Source organism: Netta rufina (genome assembly GCF_964035555.1).
Source record: "Netta rufina genome assembly, chromosome: 13".
Classification (NCBI taxonomy): Eukaryota; Metazoa; Chordata; class Aves; order Anseriformes; family Anatidae; genus Netta; species Netta rufina.
The window spans coordinates 10,398,882-10,412,091 of record NC_140136.1 but is presented as its reverse complement, the minus strand read 5'-3'; the positions used below and the strand labels follow the sequence as shown (position 1 = coordinate 10,412,091).

The 13,210-nt window shown below is 39.9% G+C and overlaps 1 protein-coding gene across 1 annotated transcript in view; it reads left to right on the top strand.

The window, feature by feature from the left end:
• Window positions 1-213: 213 nt before the first annotated feature.
• CHST8 (carbohydrate sulfotransferase 8) overlaps window positions 214-13,210 on the top strand; it is a gene marked incomplete at both ends in the record, with an annotated part of 135,798 nt that continues 122,801 nt past the window's right edge. The window contains one exon of the mRNA XM_084294731.1: window positions 214-322. Coding sequence (XP_084150857.1) covers window positions 214-322 — 109 coding nt within the window. The remainder of the gene's footprint in view (window positions 323-13,210) is intronic.

Below are 13,210 nucleotides of genomic sequence, written 5' to 3'. Positions count from 1 at the left end.
TTACTTGGTCTAAACAAGGACTTAATCAACTAATATACCTCAAACAAATAAATGTTGCATGTGTTAAGTTTTAGGGGTTTGTGTTTTACCTTTTGTAGGCAATATTATGCCAGACTTCAGATGAGAGGATGAAACTATGACTGAAGAGCGCCCTGGAGATTGCGTGCAGTTCTTTTCCTGGGTCAAAACTGGATTGATCTGAGAACAATAATTATGAGGCTGACATGTATGTTCTCCTTCATCTTGCTGTTTGGAGCAGCTGGGCTCATTGTCTTCATTCACCTGCAGGATCCAGAAGAAATAGTTCATCAGCAGACACCAGGTTAGCATTCCTATTTCTGTCTGATTCACTAGCTCTTTCACGTTCAACATTTTATACTTATGTCCTTAACACATTTTACATATTTCACAGAGGTTGCCTGAACACAGGTATGTATTCTTTTTTTTTAAACAAAAGCTATTTTGAGATTAATTAACACTTTGGTTTTGTTGTGGTGGTATTAAAAAAAAAAAAAAGTTTGTAAATAAAACGGTTCCAAGAAACAACTGACTGATTATGCGGGAATTGTTGCCAAGGTGTATTGGGTCCAGCTGGATGGAGTTAATTGTCTGCTAAAGTTGAGACCCACTTCTGCTGCCAGTTATACCACTGTAAATCTGGAAATGAGAAATTCTGCCCGAAGTTCAACTCCTACAAATACATGCCTCTGAATCCACCTTCCCTTGTATATAATATTCAGTGTCATAGAGATGCAAAATAAAAGATGCATAAAATAAGTAACACAAGAAACTTAAAATACTTGAGGATGTATTTCTTTAATGTGCATAACTTTCATTAAACATCTCATAGTTTTATTCATAAGCACGCCATCTTCTCAGGTTACTAACTTTAAACAGCAAAAAGAGCACATTACTGTGAGAGCTGGAAAGCTGGACTGAAACAGTGGTTTCCTTTTAACAAGGGGCATGCAAGAAGTGTGAAAATGCACAAGACATCTCTTGATTTACTTACAGTCGCTTTCTCTTTGACTAAGGCTGTAATGAAGGCTGGTTTAGAGCCTAGACAAATGTCAGTGCAGTTACTTCAGCTCATAATAATACCCTTATGCTCAGAGGTTTGGTCATTGTGTTTGCTCATATATGCACTGAAATTCTCCTTTGACTAAATGCGTACTTTATAAAAAGTCTATTTAATTGATGTCTTCATTGCACAGTCAATGTGACTGTGTATATTTTAAAGATAAAATATTAGTAACATCTTTAAAGGAGCTGAACCCTAACAGAGAACTCTTAAATGGTTACATTAAGTGCTAATTAAGTGCTAATTTTTGTGTCCTGGTTTGTTAATTCCTTATTTCCATGTCACTGAACAATCTATACTTTAATATTTTCATTATTTAGTCCAACTGCACACCGATCTGGAAAGCAGGCACTCAGCTGAAACTGTAGATGTAATGAATCATCAGCGTGCCATGGAAAACAGAGAACTAAACAGTTACTTCGGTGCTTTTTTAATTTGTTTTTGTATATTTAGAAGCAAAAGAGCTTACAGATTAAAACTGACAGTACTGGCCACATTCAAGCCTGTGCATATTCATTTGGAATCAATACTGCTATGAAGTCTGTACAGTAACACAAAAATAAAGAAAAAATCAGAAATTATACCTCCTAAATTTACCATACAAGTTCACTGGTGCATCTGTAATAGCACAAAATGCATGTGAGAGAGAAATCACTGAGGCACCTCTACTGTTGAGCCATGGCCCTGGACCTCTACTGTACTCCCATCTAGTAAGTGTGGTTTGGTTTTATGCTGAGAACAAACCCACCTTTAAATTGTTGTTAGCCACATACTCGATATGCTGTGGTTGTGCTCTAACAAGCAGGATTTAGATCCGAAGGAATCAAACCATCAGCAGATCACCTTCAGTAACTGCAGGGGCCCAAACTCCAAAGGATTGTTTCCCCTTTTCTCATTTAAAAGGTTATTACCTTAAAGCCCATGTTAGCCTGCTGGGCTGGAAAGCCCTGGTAGAGGCAGGTGATGCTTCAATTGCCCCAGCTGGATTTGTGTGTGATGGTGGGTCAAATCCCTTTTTTAAGACGCAGTAGCACTCCTGATCAGACAGTCCCTAGGGCTTAAATCATGTTTCTGCACAAAAGCTATTCTGTTCCGAGAACAGGCTTCACTGCTTTTCCTAAAGACTTTTATCCTGTTCCCTTTCTCTCCCATCATCTCCTTTTCGGTTGCTTTTAACTTCTTGCAATCTCTGAAGTTTCCCTTCCCTTGGTCACCTAATTCTCCTCCCCCAACACTTCCAACATCCTTGTGTCTGAGCATACAGCAAGACAGAAAGCACAAGAGCCAAGCAGAATGGTAATTTCTGAGCTCGGGGTACATCCTCTTCCTCAGCAGGGTCACTAGCTTGGGTTTCTTCCCTCTGCCCAGCCACCAGCTTGCATTAAAGGTGGGAAAAGTTTTTATCTTTGGGACTCCTGTCCATCTTAGAGTCACCTGCAATTGCCAGTGGATTGGGAGTGAGGGGAAAGACAAGTGGGCAGCAAATACAGGCAGGACTTTGGTGCATCATTAAATGTGTATCTTTATATTGAAAAAAATAAATATTTGCTCCTGAAGGAGAAGGAATTTCTAGTGGTACCTCAAAAACAGTGCAATCTCTATCTTTTTATTATTGGTCCCCTCATCTTGACCTGTATTACCTCTGTCCTCTCACTCAGAAACCTCTTGAAAAGACTGCTTTACAGTGAGGTGATATTTGAGAAGGATCTAACTGGTGAATGGGACAGCCAAGCACATTTAAATAAAAGCAACTTCGAAGCGAGGCCCTCCCCTTGTCCCTCCCTGCTGCACTCCCATGAAGGAAACTCACCCCATGATGTGTTCTGCTGCTGGGGGCAGGGTTCTGCACAGCTAAAAAATGAACATCCCAACAATGCTGTTACTGCCAAAGGTGTGTAATCAATTGCTTGATTCTCACATTCAATTACAATTTATGTTAATAGGAAGCAGACTGTACCCTGGAGTAAAAGGTGCTCAATACAATTACTCTTATTTCTGTTTGGCTGATTTTCATGTGTGTTAAGTGCTTTCAGCTCCCAGTGGACTCAGAAACTCCTCACCTCCACTGCTTCTGAAAATGATGCCAGTTATTGCTAAAAGATATTAGGCAGCTTAAAGGGCACAGGAAAAAATAGCCATTCATTTCATTAAAAAGAGAGTAGACATATTTCATTGCCAGACAGCCTCCTGTGAAAATCTGTCAGTCACAAGAGGCATTTTTGGTGTACCGAAAACGATGCTTCCCTTCCGCTCTGCAGTGCTTCTCCTCAGAGGGGTCTGTTTCTAATGGAGATTGGATATTGCTATAATTTGCTTGTCTGATTGCTCCCTCAATAGAATTGAACAAATGCATGTGTCATTAAGCTACTTAGGACAACAGATTCTGCATGGCAGAGTTTTATTGGATTAGCCTTTGGTTTTGCATTTCCCATGTAGTTTCTATGTAGCAAAGTGCATTTGCAGGCACTGGAATCTCATCAGGAAAGCTGTAGAAAAGTCGATAATGCTTATTTTCCACTGAAAAGCACCATAGGTGAGTTTTGCATTGTCCAAAAGGGCATTTTTCACCTTTAGTACATTCAGTCATCTTTAATTTAAGATGGTACAACTTATGAAACAAGATTAATAAAAATACTTTGGTACTTTAGTTTTATCTGTCTGTTCCGGAAATTGCCCTTGATTGTTTTAGTCCAAGCAAGCATGATGGTGAGACCTTGATGTACTACTTAAACCAGTATAAAATCCACAGTCATAAAACTTTAAGTAATGCTTACATTACTTTCACTGAGCAAAGTACTCCTGACAGTAGCTGTTTGTGTTGATTTGTTACTATTCATTTATTCTTTCCCTGTGCTTCACATTGCTACCTAATTGTGATGCTGTACTGAGAAAGCAATATCAAAGTAATTTTCCACAACATTAGTTACAATTTTCTTCTGATCTTTCGAGTGAAACAATCCCATCCTGTTGGCTTCTGTGAGCATATAAACCTTGATTACATTTATCTGTTGGAAACCACTGCTTACAAAGTATATATGCCCTGGATAGTGGGTGTAGAGCCTTTCTTGCTGATTGACAAGCATTCTGTCTGTACAGTTTTATTTATATAATGCACATCACTCTGAGCAGATATATTTATGACAGACAACCATTTAGGGTGGGCAAAACAGATTTCCCAAGCCAATACATTAAATGCAGCGGATATTCCTGGGGTCATTAAAGAGACAATAACTTCACTTACAACAGACATTTTCTGGGCTTCTATGGAGGGTGCTATTACCATGGAGAATGCAGGATAAAGCAGGGGAGTGGGTTGAGAAGCAGTACGAATGAGAGACAGTCAAACATCATACAGAAATGCAATGTTCTCCTAACAATTTTCCCTGTGTATTTATATAAAACTTAGTTCTTAACAGAGATGGTAAAAATGTCTTGTCTGGGATGCAAAAAAGTTTGGTGCACAAGCAAACTTTAATACATACATCCCTGTTCTAATGCTAGTAATCCCTGCATAGACGTATCTCCTATTTGTGGTAGGATATTAAAGATACCAAAACTTTACAGTAACTAAAGTCACTTTAAAGTAACTAAAGGTGCAGCCACTCCACTGCTGTGTTTGTCCTGGAACCGTTTCCAGCCTGGGGCTTGTACAGGCCCTGTGGTTAACAAGAGCCTTCTTTGGCATAGTGGCCTGCTTTTTCTCTCTTGGGACTTACAGTGGAAGAGTTGACAGGACTAACGAGCACCTTCATAGCCTTGGTCAAGGTCAGTGCAGTGTATGAGATCACCAACACCATGGAAAACTTGGGTTTGTGAGAGCTGCATTTGGGTGGTACGAGAGATAGTACTTTGGACAGTGTCTGTAAGCAAGAGAAGAGCCCAGAGGATGCTCAGCCCACCCAAACACCTCCATGGTGGGTTTCAATAAACACCTACAGAAACTTCTGAGCTGCAGAAGCACTAGTCCTTGGGCTGGAGACAGGACTGTTTGCAGGAATACCAAGTGGCCACATATAATCATGAATACCAGAACCACTGCTTCCCATCTGCACCAGGTATATAGTACCTCCCTCTGTACTTAAGACCATGTAGTCTTAAGGGATATTCTAAAGAGAAATATTTTAAAGAAGGGATATTCTAAACATATATATATATTTCTAATAGAAGATGTAGCCAAATAAAATACGGGAGGAGCATTAATATTTCTGTACACCTATATTTATGTAGCAAATTACTGTCTATATAATGAATATGTCTATGGGGAACAATTACTGTGGTTTTTGTTGTTGTTGTCGTTTTAGCCATATGGTTACTGAATTCAAAAACCTCTAAGTTTTCCATTAAAACTTTTAAGGTGAATAAATGTGGACGTACAGTCCTGTGGGAGCTGGTAAAAGGTGAAAAATACATCTTAAAGGATGCATGTTGTAAGAGCTCCAACAGGGTGAAAACTGAGAGTAGAATGGAAATGCCTTTACACTCTGACAGTATCAGCATTTGAAAGTCAAGTAGGAATATAACCAAGCCTGAAACTCATCTGACTGAGATTCTGCAGCAATTGCTCTTTCCCTCCCTCATGTACCAATTCCTAACATAATGCTGTCGACTTCTTTATTTTCTGCTTTACTAAGGATGTGTTGGGATGGAGGGGGAGGAAGGAGAGACGACAGCCAGAAGGGCTGGCACACAAATGCTGTAGCAAACCTGATGGCACAGGGGAGCCACAGTGCACAAGTCTTACTGTATCTCGCCTTAGAGCAAATATCAATATCATAGGTGTAATGAAATTTTCTCTTTCTTATTTACTTATTCAGAGCACACATGCCTTGCTACTCACAAATTACAGGCCTATGCACATCTCCATGTTAGCGGTACATTTCCATAATACTTTTCTAGTGCACAACGTAATGCTTGTTTGTTGTACTGGAAACTTTTCTACAAATACAATTGAAAATGAACTGGTGTCAATACATAATTTCAGAAGTAATTTTCCTTCAATTTACAACTTACTTCTCTTTATAAACTGGAAGCCATTTCCTCTGCTTCTCAACTAATAGCACCAGTAGAAATCATGAAGAAAAGAATCGGGTACAGGAGGCAAGTGAGCTCTGCAATGCACTTTTCAAGCAGAAGCACCACTCTGCTACTTGTGTAAGGCTAGTTTTCACTGACTCAGGGGCAGATGAACCTCTGCAGTCCCATCCTCTGAGCCTTCCTTAGCTCAACTCCCCTCAACAAAGAATTTGCCTGTGAGCAGACCAGTTCCCAATGGTCTGCAGTCATCAGGAGTAAAAGAAAAAGATTCATCTCCATGTCTGCAGAGGCAAGGCACTTAAGAGGGAAATGTGGCCTTATGAAACTGATATTGCCTTTTCTGTTGCTTGAAATGGTTGTGTTTTAGACTGACTGTGAACCTTGTTATTTAGAAAATTGGGAAGAAATGCTGGCAATGGCTTCATCAATCTACTACTACAGAGGAATCAAATGCTGTCCAGATGGTTACAAGGGATACCTTGTACCATGCTGCCAGTGGAGAACTGTTCAAGAGAAATGGAGTTTATTGCTGAAAACAATCACGTATTGCCTGCTTTACCACACATAATGTACAGAGATCATCTCCTACACCACTTTTCCTTGCTTTCCTATCTATGCCATCTCCTTGGATGTCTTATGAAAAACAGAGCATTTTTTTGTGACTTGGTATTGAACACATTGCCTTTTTTTTTTTTTTTTTCAGTTTATGTTAACATAGTTTAACAGCTGAACATTTCTATCCAGAAGTCCACTAAAGCAAATACAGCTCTTCAGTTGTAATATCACAGGTCGGCATTTGCAGGACCAGGATTTCCTGTCAGCCATCAGCCAGTGCTTCACCAGGCTGAGCACTTGTGTTCCTGTGCAAAGCTTCTGCTGCTCATTCCTGTCCTGCCCCACTGCTCAGACACTGGGCTTTATTTTGTTAAATCAGGCAAGTCACCTGCTAAATGCCTCCATTCCCTGTTATAAAGGGGATCTCTGCAGGGGACTCAGTGTACCCTAAGGGCTGCAGGATCCTACAACAAAAATGCAAGACCAAAGCTTATCGACTGTGAGATTATCCCCCAAACCAGTGCAAAACTGGCAGCAGTTATAATCCCACTGCACTAGTGCACACACATCAGATGCCTGAACTCAGATCCACTGCCCATTTATTTGATGGCATAAAGTCCCTGTCACCTAATCCCAAATGTATTTATCAGCATAAAACCAGAGTGATGTGGTGCTAAATCAGACTCATAACATAGTGCAGTTTCCACTTTCACAAATTTCCCTATCCTCTCTTTTTCTGTAAGCATTTATTCTCAGATACTGACTGGTTAAAAAAAAAGGTTTGATATTTCTTTTAAAGCCTACTTTTAAAAACTGTCAGAGGTTGACACTTCTTTGTTGTGTCTGGCAAAATAAAAAGTGACCTGCCATCTCAGAGCTGCAATCGTTTATGGTGCTTGGCAACATATCACAGGCAAAACTCTGCAGCACTGGGATATGTCAGAGGACTCTAAGAATGGCAGCTTTATGAAAGTACATTCCTAGGGAGCAAGGCTGTACGCTTCTGCGATTCCCCTAGAAATTTGCAGGGGCATTACAGAAATGTGCACAAGTTGATCAACAGACTTTCATGTCACCTCAAAATGTTTATTTGGGTATGAGACTATATGAGATTTTTCATGGAAAATGTGTCAATACTAGAAAGCTTCCTTCCATATGTCAGCTATCAGTCAGTTTGCTTGACTTTCAAAGCCTGATACCACTTTGAGGAGATTAGGTAAGTTTAAAATACTTTCTGGATTTTCTAAATTTTATGCCATTTTAAAATGTTTTATAATGGATGTTTCCATTTCTCAAAGTCATTAATGTTCCTCTAAAAGCTTAAACAAAACCTCCTCTCTCCAGCAATATCATCCTTTTTCATTTAGTAAACATTAATTTTCCTTTCACAATTCTAGTGGAGCTTGAAATTAAAAGTGGCTTTTTTCTCTATTATGGCTTTCTTTGCCTATCAGCATCAAAACTGTCAGTTACCTATTACTTTAGCACCAGTCAAGTGAGCATAAAAAGCCAAATAATTGATCTTGTATAGGTCCTACACAAGAACAACTTCTTGTAGACATCATTATCATGTTCTCTGAATTAATAATCTACTTACTTCTGAAAGGAAGTGATTGGTTTTGGATCTGTCAGCACTTCACATATCAAAGGTGATTAAATGATTGTATCTAATTCTGTATAGGCCCTATCATACGTGATGCTAGCTCATAGCATCAATGCAGAAAAGCACTTCAGTATCAACCAAGTGGCTCGCCTGTTCAGTCTCCTCAGATGTCTGAAGTGCCTTGCTGTCCGAGAGTCGGATATTCTGCATCTTGTAGAATTAAGTCCCATCTTTGCCCCTTTTCACTCTTAGCCACTTCAGAAGAACTGTGTGGTGATTAAGTGGAAAAATGCTCCAGCCAGGCCCTTACTCTGTTGCCACTTCTGCACATTAAGGCAATTCAGACGTGCTCTTTTCCTCTTTTTTTCAGATTCACTATCCACTGGCTTTTCATACCTACAGAAATCGAGACCTTTCGGGCTTCTGTTCCTGCTTTTTAGTTGAAAACCACACATTTTATCATAAAACTCTTTGTAGGGACTGGATATCTGATATTTTGCTCTTTGTGGCACAATAGCCAAGAGATCAGTGTTTACAGACTTTGGGTATTCATATACTATGAAAGCAAAAGATTCTGTCCTATTGGGCGTGCCTGCGTGTACACAAGGAGCAGTGCACAGGCTGGAGGAACATGAACAGACATCAGGTTCCCTAAGGGAGCAGTGGGAACTGAACAGCCTCATGAGGAGAAAAAAAAAACAACAGAAGTTGTGAATGAGATCACTCTAATGCCCTGCTCCTTTTATATTCTAATTCTTTACTTTTCTCTTTCCACTTAGCATCATGATATGCCAATATAAAGCCCAGTGCTAGGCTTTATATAATGATGGCACAAATATTGCTGGGGACAAAGGTATATTTAGCTTTAGAATTATTTTAGGATTAAATTCACAGGAATCTTTGGATGCCTTGTACCTGCTGTAGTCAGTAGCTGACTTGCAGTCCCACTTACATGGAAGCAGATCAGACACACATACTTATTCTTGTGGCCAGAAGAAGAGACCCTACAATCCCAAGCAGAGGAAACTAGCAGCTTGCAAAGTGGCTGGTGAGGGGGTAGAAGGGGCTCCTTTATTCATGCTGCAGGTAGTGCACAAGGAACAAGATCATACATACTGTTTTCCATCTTTTCTGTCTTGACTTGTTTGACTTGACTTTATTTGTTAATAAAGTTCTGCAGAGCTTAATGCCCATAAGTCAAACCACAGGAGAAATTATAGACAGCAATCACCGACACTCTGTGTGAACTGAATGCAACTTTAATTGGGTCCTACTAATTGTGCATGCAGCTGCTAGGAAAAACATGATGATGCTTATCTCATACAAGAAAACAAATTCATCTCACTGCTCAGCTGTAAACAAATGAAAAGGTGTATATTCAAATAGTCACAAAAGTAAATGTATATACTTGCACGTAGATACCGTGACTTTTGTACAGCGCTTATCAGAGCAAAGCAGTTCTGTGCTTATTTTGACTTTTTTTTTTTTTTTTCTTCTGTTATTGTTTTAAACTTGCCCTGAATACTCTGGTCAGTGGGAACCTGAGCAGGGATGGAATTCACATGCCCTGAACAAACTTGGGTACCTCAGCCACTAAGTTCATTTAACATGGGCATAGACAAATACTATGAACAGCTAAGATTAATATTGAAAACCAATCAACAGATTTTCTTATAAGCTGCTAAATTGAAATCTGCCCCTCCATTCATTTAGCTCAAGAGATGTTATTACCTTCGAAACAGGAGGCATCCTTAAGTCACCACCTAATTAAAATTCCAATTATTCTGCATCTATGAGCTGCTCATTCTCAAGCTATTGAAGGGAATTAAGTTCCTTGAGAATGTACAAAGTCAGGAATTGTTTAACACATATATATTGATGATGTGATCAGTGCTGCATGTTAAACCAGCCATGGCACTACCTGCTTCATTGGCCTATTTCACCAATATCTGCACTTTAGTAAATACCTCAGAATGTTTCTTGGGATGATTTACATTTTGTAGGAGGAAAATAAAATGAACAGACCTTAGCAAGCCATTATAACAGCCTTCTACTCTTAGCAAAGAAGAGCACATAAAAGGGAGGGAACCAAAAAATAAAATGTGCACAGAACACACTGGTAGGGAAGGGGGTCTGAGAAAGAAAAGCTGAGATAACTGCCTATACTGTTCTTTATATTTGCAATTATTTAATGAAGAGTACTTTGAGTTTGTTTGGTTTGTTTGTTTTTTGAGAAAAACATCCAGAAAAAGGAGTTCTGCTTGATTAACACCTCAAAAAAGGGAAAAAAATAAAAATACATGCTTAATTAAATTAGAACATAGCAAAAAATTACTGCAGTTTTATAATTAATGTTAATATACAATGGGTTCAGAATCAGTGTGTCTGAAGTTCCCAGGGGTACTAAAATGGAGACAGAGAAAGTGGTAAGGAAAAAGAATATTTGCTACAGTAAATTTACAGTAGATAACAAACTTATTTCTTAAAGTTTTAAAAGCACTAAATATTCCTCATGTACAATAATGATTTTATTATAGCTCCATATACAAATCTGTAAGAACCAACACCTTCCTACTGTCTATGCATTTGCCAACCATATTTTTCCCCTTGATTGTTTCCAGAGATCAAATTATATAGTCAGTATATTCTGATTGTTCTCTGCCTTTTCCTCTAAAGGCACTGGCTTCATTTCTTAATTGAGACCCAGTGGAGATAAGTTCACCACAACATAATTTAATGAACTATGGAAGAGTTACCTTTAACTGCATGAAATATCAAGCTGCATGACAGAGAAAGAATATCTCCTAGGTGATGTTTCAGTAGACAATAATTAACTAAGACTTCTTCTAAAATAATACCACCCACATACGCGCAGCCTTTCCCCCCCCCCAGAAACTGGACAACACATAAAGCAAGCTAATAAGCCAAGGGCAGTTCCTGAAAGGAGCTCAGTGGCACATTTGCCTTCCTCCATGAAATCATAGATTAGAAATCAGAGACCTACAGCACTGAAGAGTGAATTTTACTCTTTTTCCCCTTCAACTTCAAAGGCTGAATTGAACTTGATTTACCCTTCACATTAGTCTTGGCTGTGCCATCACCACCGTCTGCTCCAAGTGTGCAGAAGATTCTCCATTTCACTCTGAATGATACCAAGCAGATCAGCAGAGGTGCTCTCACCACACAAAGCTGCCATCTCAGCACCTCCGAGCCAAAGCCTGGCCTGTTTACTTCAGGGATTTGAGGAGAAACCGCTGCAGCACTGGCCTCACTGTATATTTTTGCTTATTTACTTAAACTTTGGGGGTTGGGATACAACTCTGACTTTTAAATGTCTCACACAATACAGCCTCAAACAAGACCGAGCAGGCTGCAGTCTCCCTCTCGGGGACATGGCAGACTGCACGCTGCCGTCCTTCACCTCTCCTCATCCAAAATGGCCGCCTCCAGCCCTGCAGCTGCCTTACACAGTGGAGGCATCCCACTATCTCTTGGTCTTTGTATATTTTTGTTGCAATTTAATGTTAATTAGATTTCTAATTCCTCAAATTAGGGAGTGTGAGTCAAACTCTGGCTCCTGCTGAGTTCAGTGGGGTACGTGTCTTTATATGCATTTTTAGCATTCAGACCGCTTTGATCGCAGCCCTCCATGCCACCACAAACAGATAGTAACGATTATAATGAAAGATGTTTCACAAAGAACTGCTGATGCAGCATTTCAAGAATTCTGAATATGTTAATCTTCTTGGTATCCAGAGCTTCTGTCCTTTTCCCACTGACGTCGTAAAAACATCCAAGTGAAGGGCAGATACATGTAGTTAATATTCCAAGAGAAACCTTATTTACTATGAGGACCTCTCTAATTACTACGACAAACCATCTTCTCACAGTTATTTAGAGCAATTGGAAGCAAGCATGGTGATGCTGGTCTTGATAGTAGCAAAATATTTAACATCTGCCTCAGTGGAGAAGGTGCCCAGAGTTAGAGGCTTACCTTGGGAAAATGAAATCTGAAGCACACATTACATCAGTTGCATGTAACGATCCCATTTTCTTAGCCTAGTAGCATGAACATGTCTCTTTATTTCTTTTATCTAACAAGCTGAAATGTTCTTTGGAAGTAAATTCACAAGGATCTCGTGAATGAATATCTGTATTTGGTTTGCTGTGCCCATCTTCTTCACAGTCACTGCTCAGCTACAGAATATGCAGAGGAAATGGGAATGCAGCAGCGGGGGGCCTAGAGGGCTTGTTCAGACACAGAAGGCCACAGTCCACAAGTCATTTCTCTGACAGCATTCCTCTATCATAAGGAGGAGAAAATTGTTATTGACTAATAAATACAGGTTTCGCAGCCAAAGCAAACTCACTGCTAAACAGGCAGAAGATAGGAAGGCCCACTGGCTCCTGCTAGGGCTGTTGCCACAGACAAAAATCAGAGTCCTGCAGACAGATGAATAGCAGGGGCAGAAAGCAGTTGAGCTCCAGTTGTGGAAACAACATTTAGCACAGCTAATTACCACTCTATCACCACAGTGTTTTACAGCAGCCAGCACGCTCTATGTGGTGAGGTGAGGGCAGACACAGGCTCAGAGGCTGCACCTCACGGCTGGGAGCTGCTGGGGGTGGCCAGGGCAGGCAGACAACGCCCCTGCAAAGTACATGGGAAGAGTTGTACGCTACGTTTTCAAGTTTTGTTCTCTCTCCATGCTATTTAAACTTACAGAGCTAAAATATCCCCTTTCCCTTACCAGCAGGCCTAGGTAGTGCCTAATGAGCTCACTGAAGATACTGGATTGATTTAGCTGGTTCGTTTTCTCTGCCACAGGTTTAATAATTGCACAATTCTCTGCGCAAAATTGGATCCTAAAGACGATAGGGTTATTTTCCCCTCAGTGTAGAAGCAGTAATAAAAGCAGACTGGAAGTCTCTCTGTC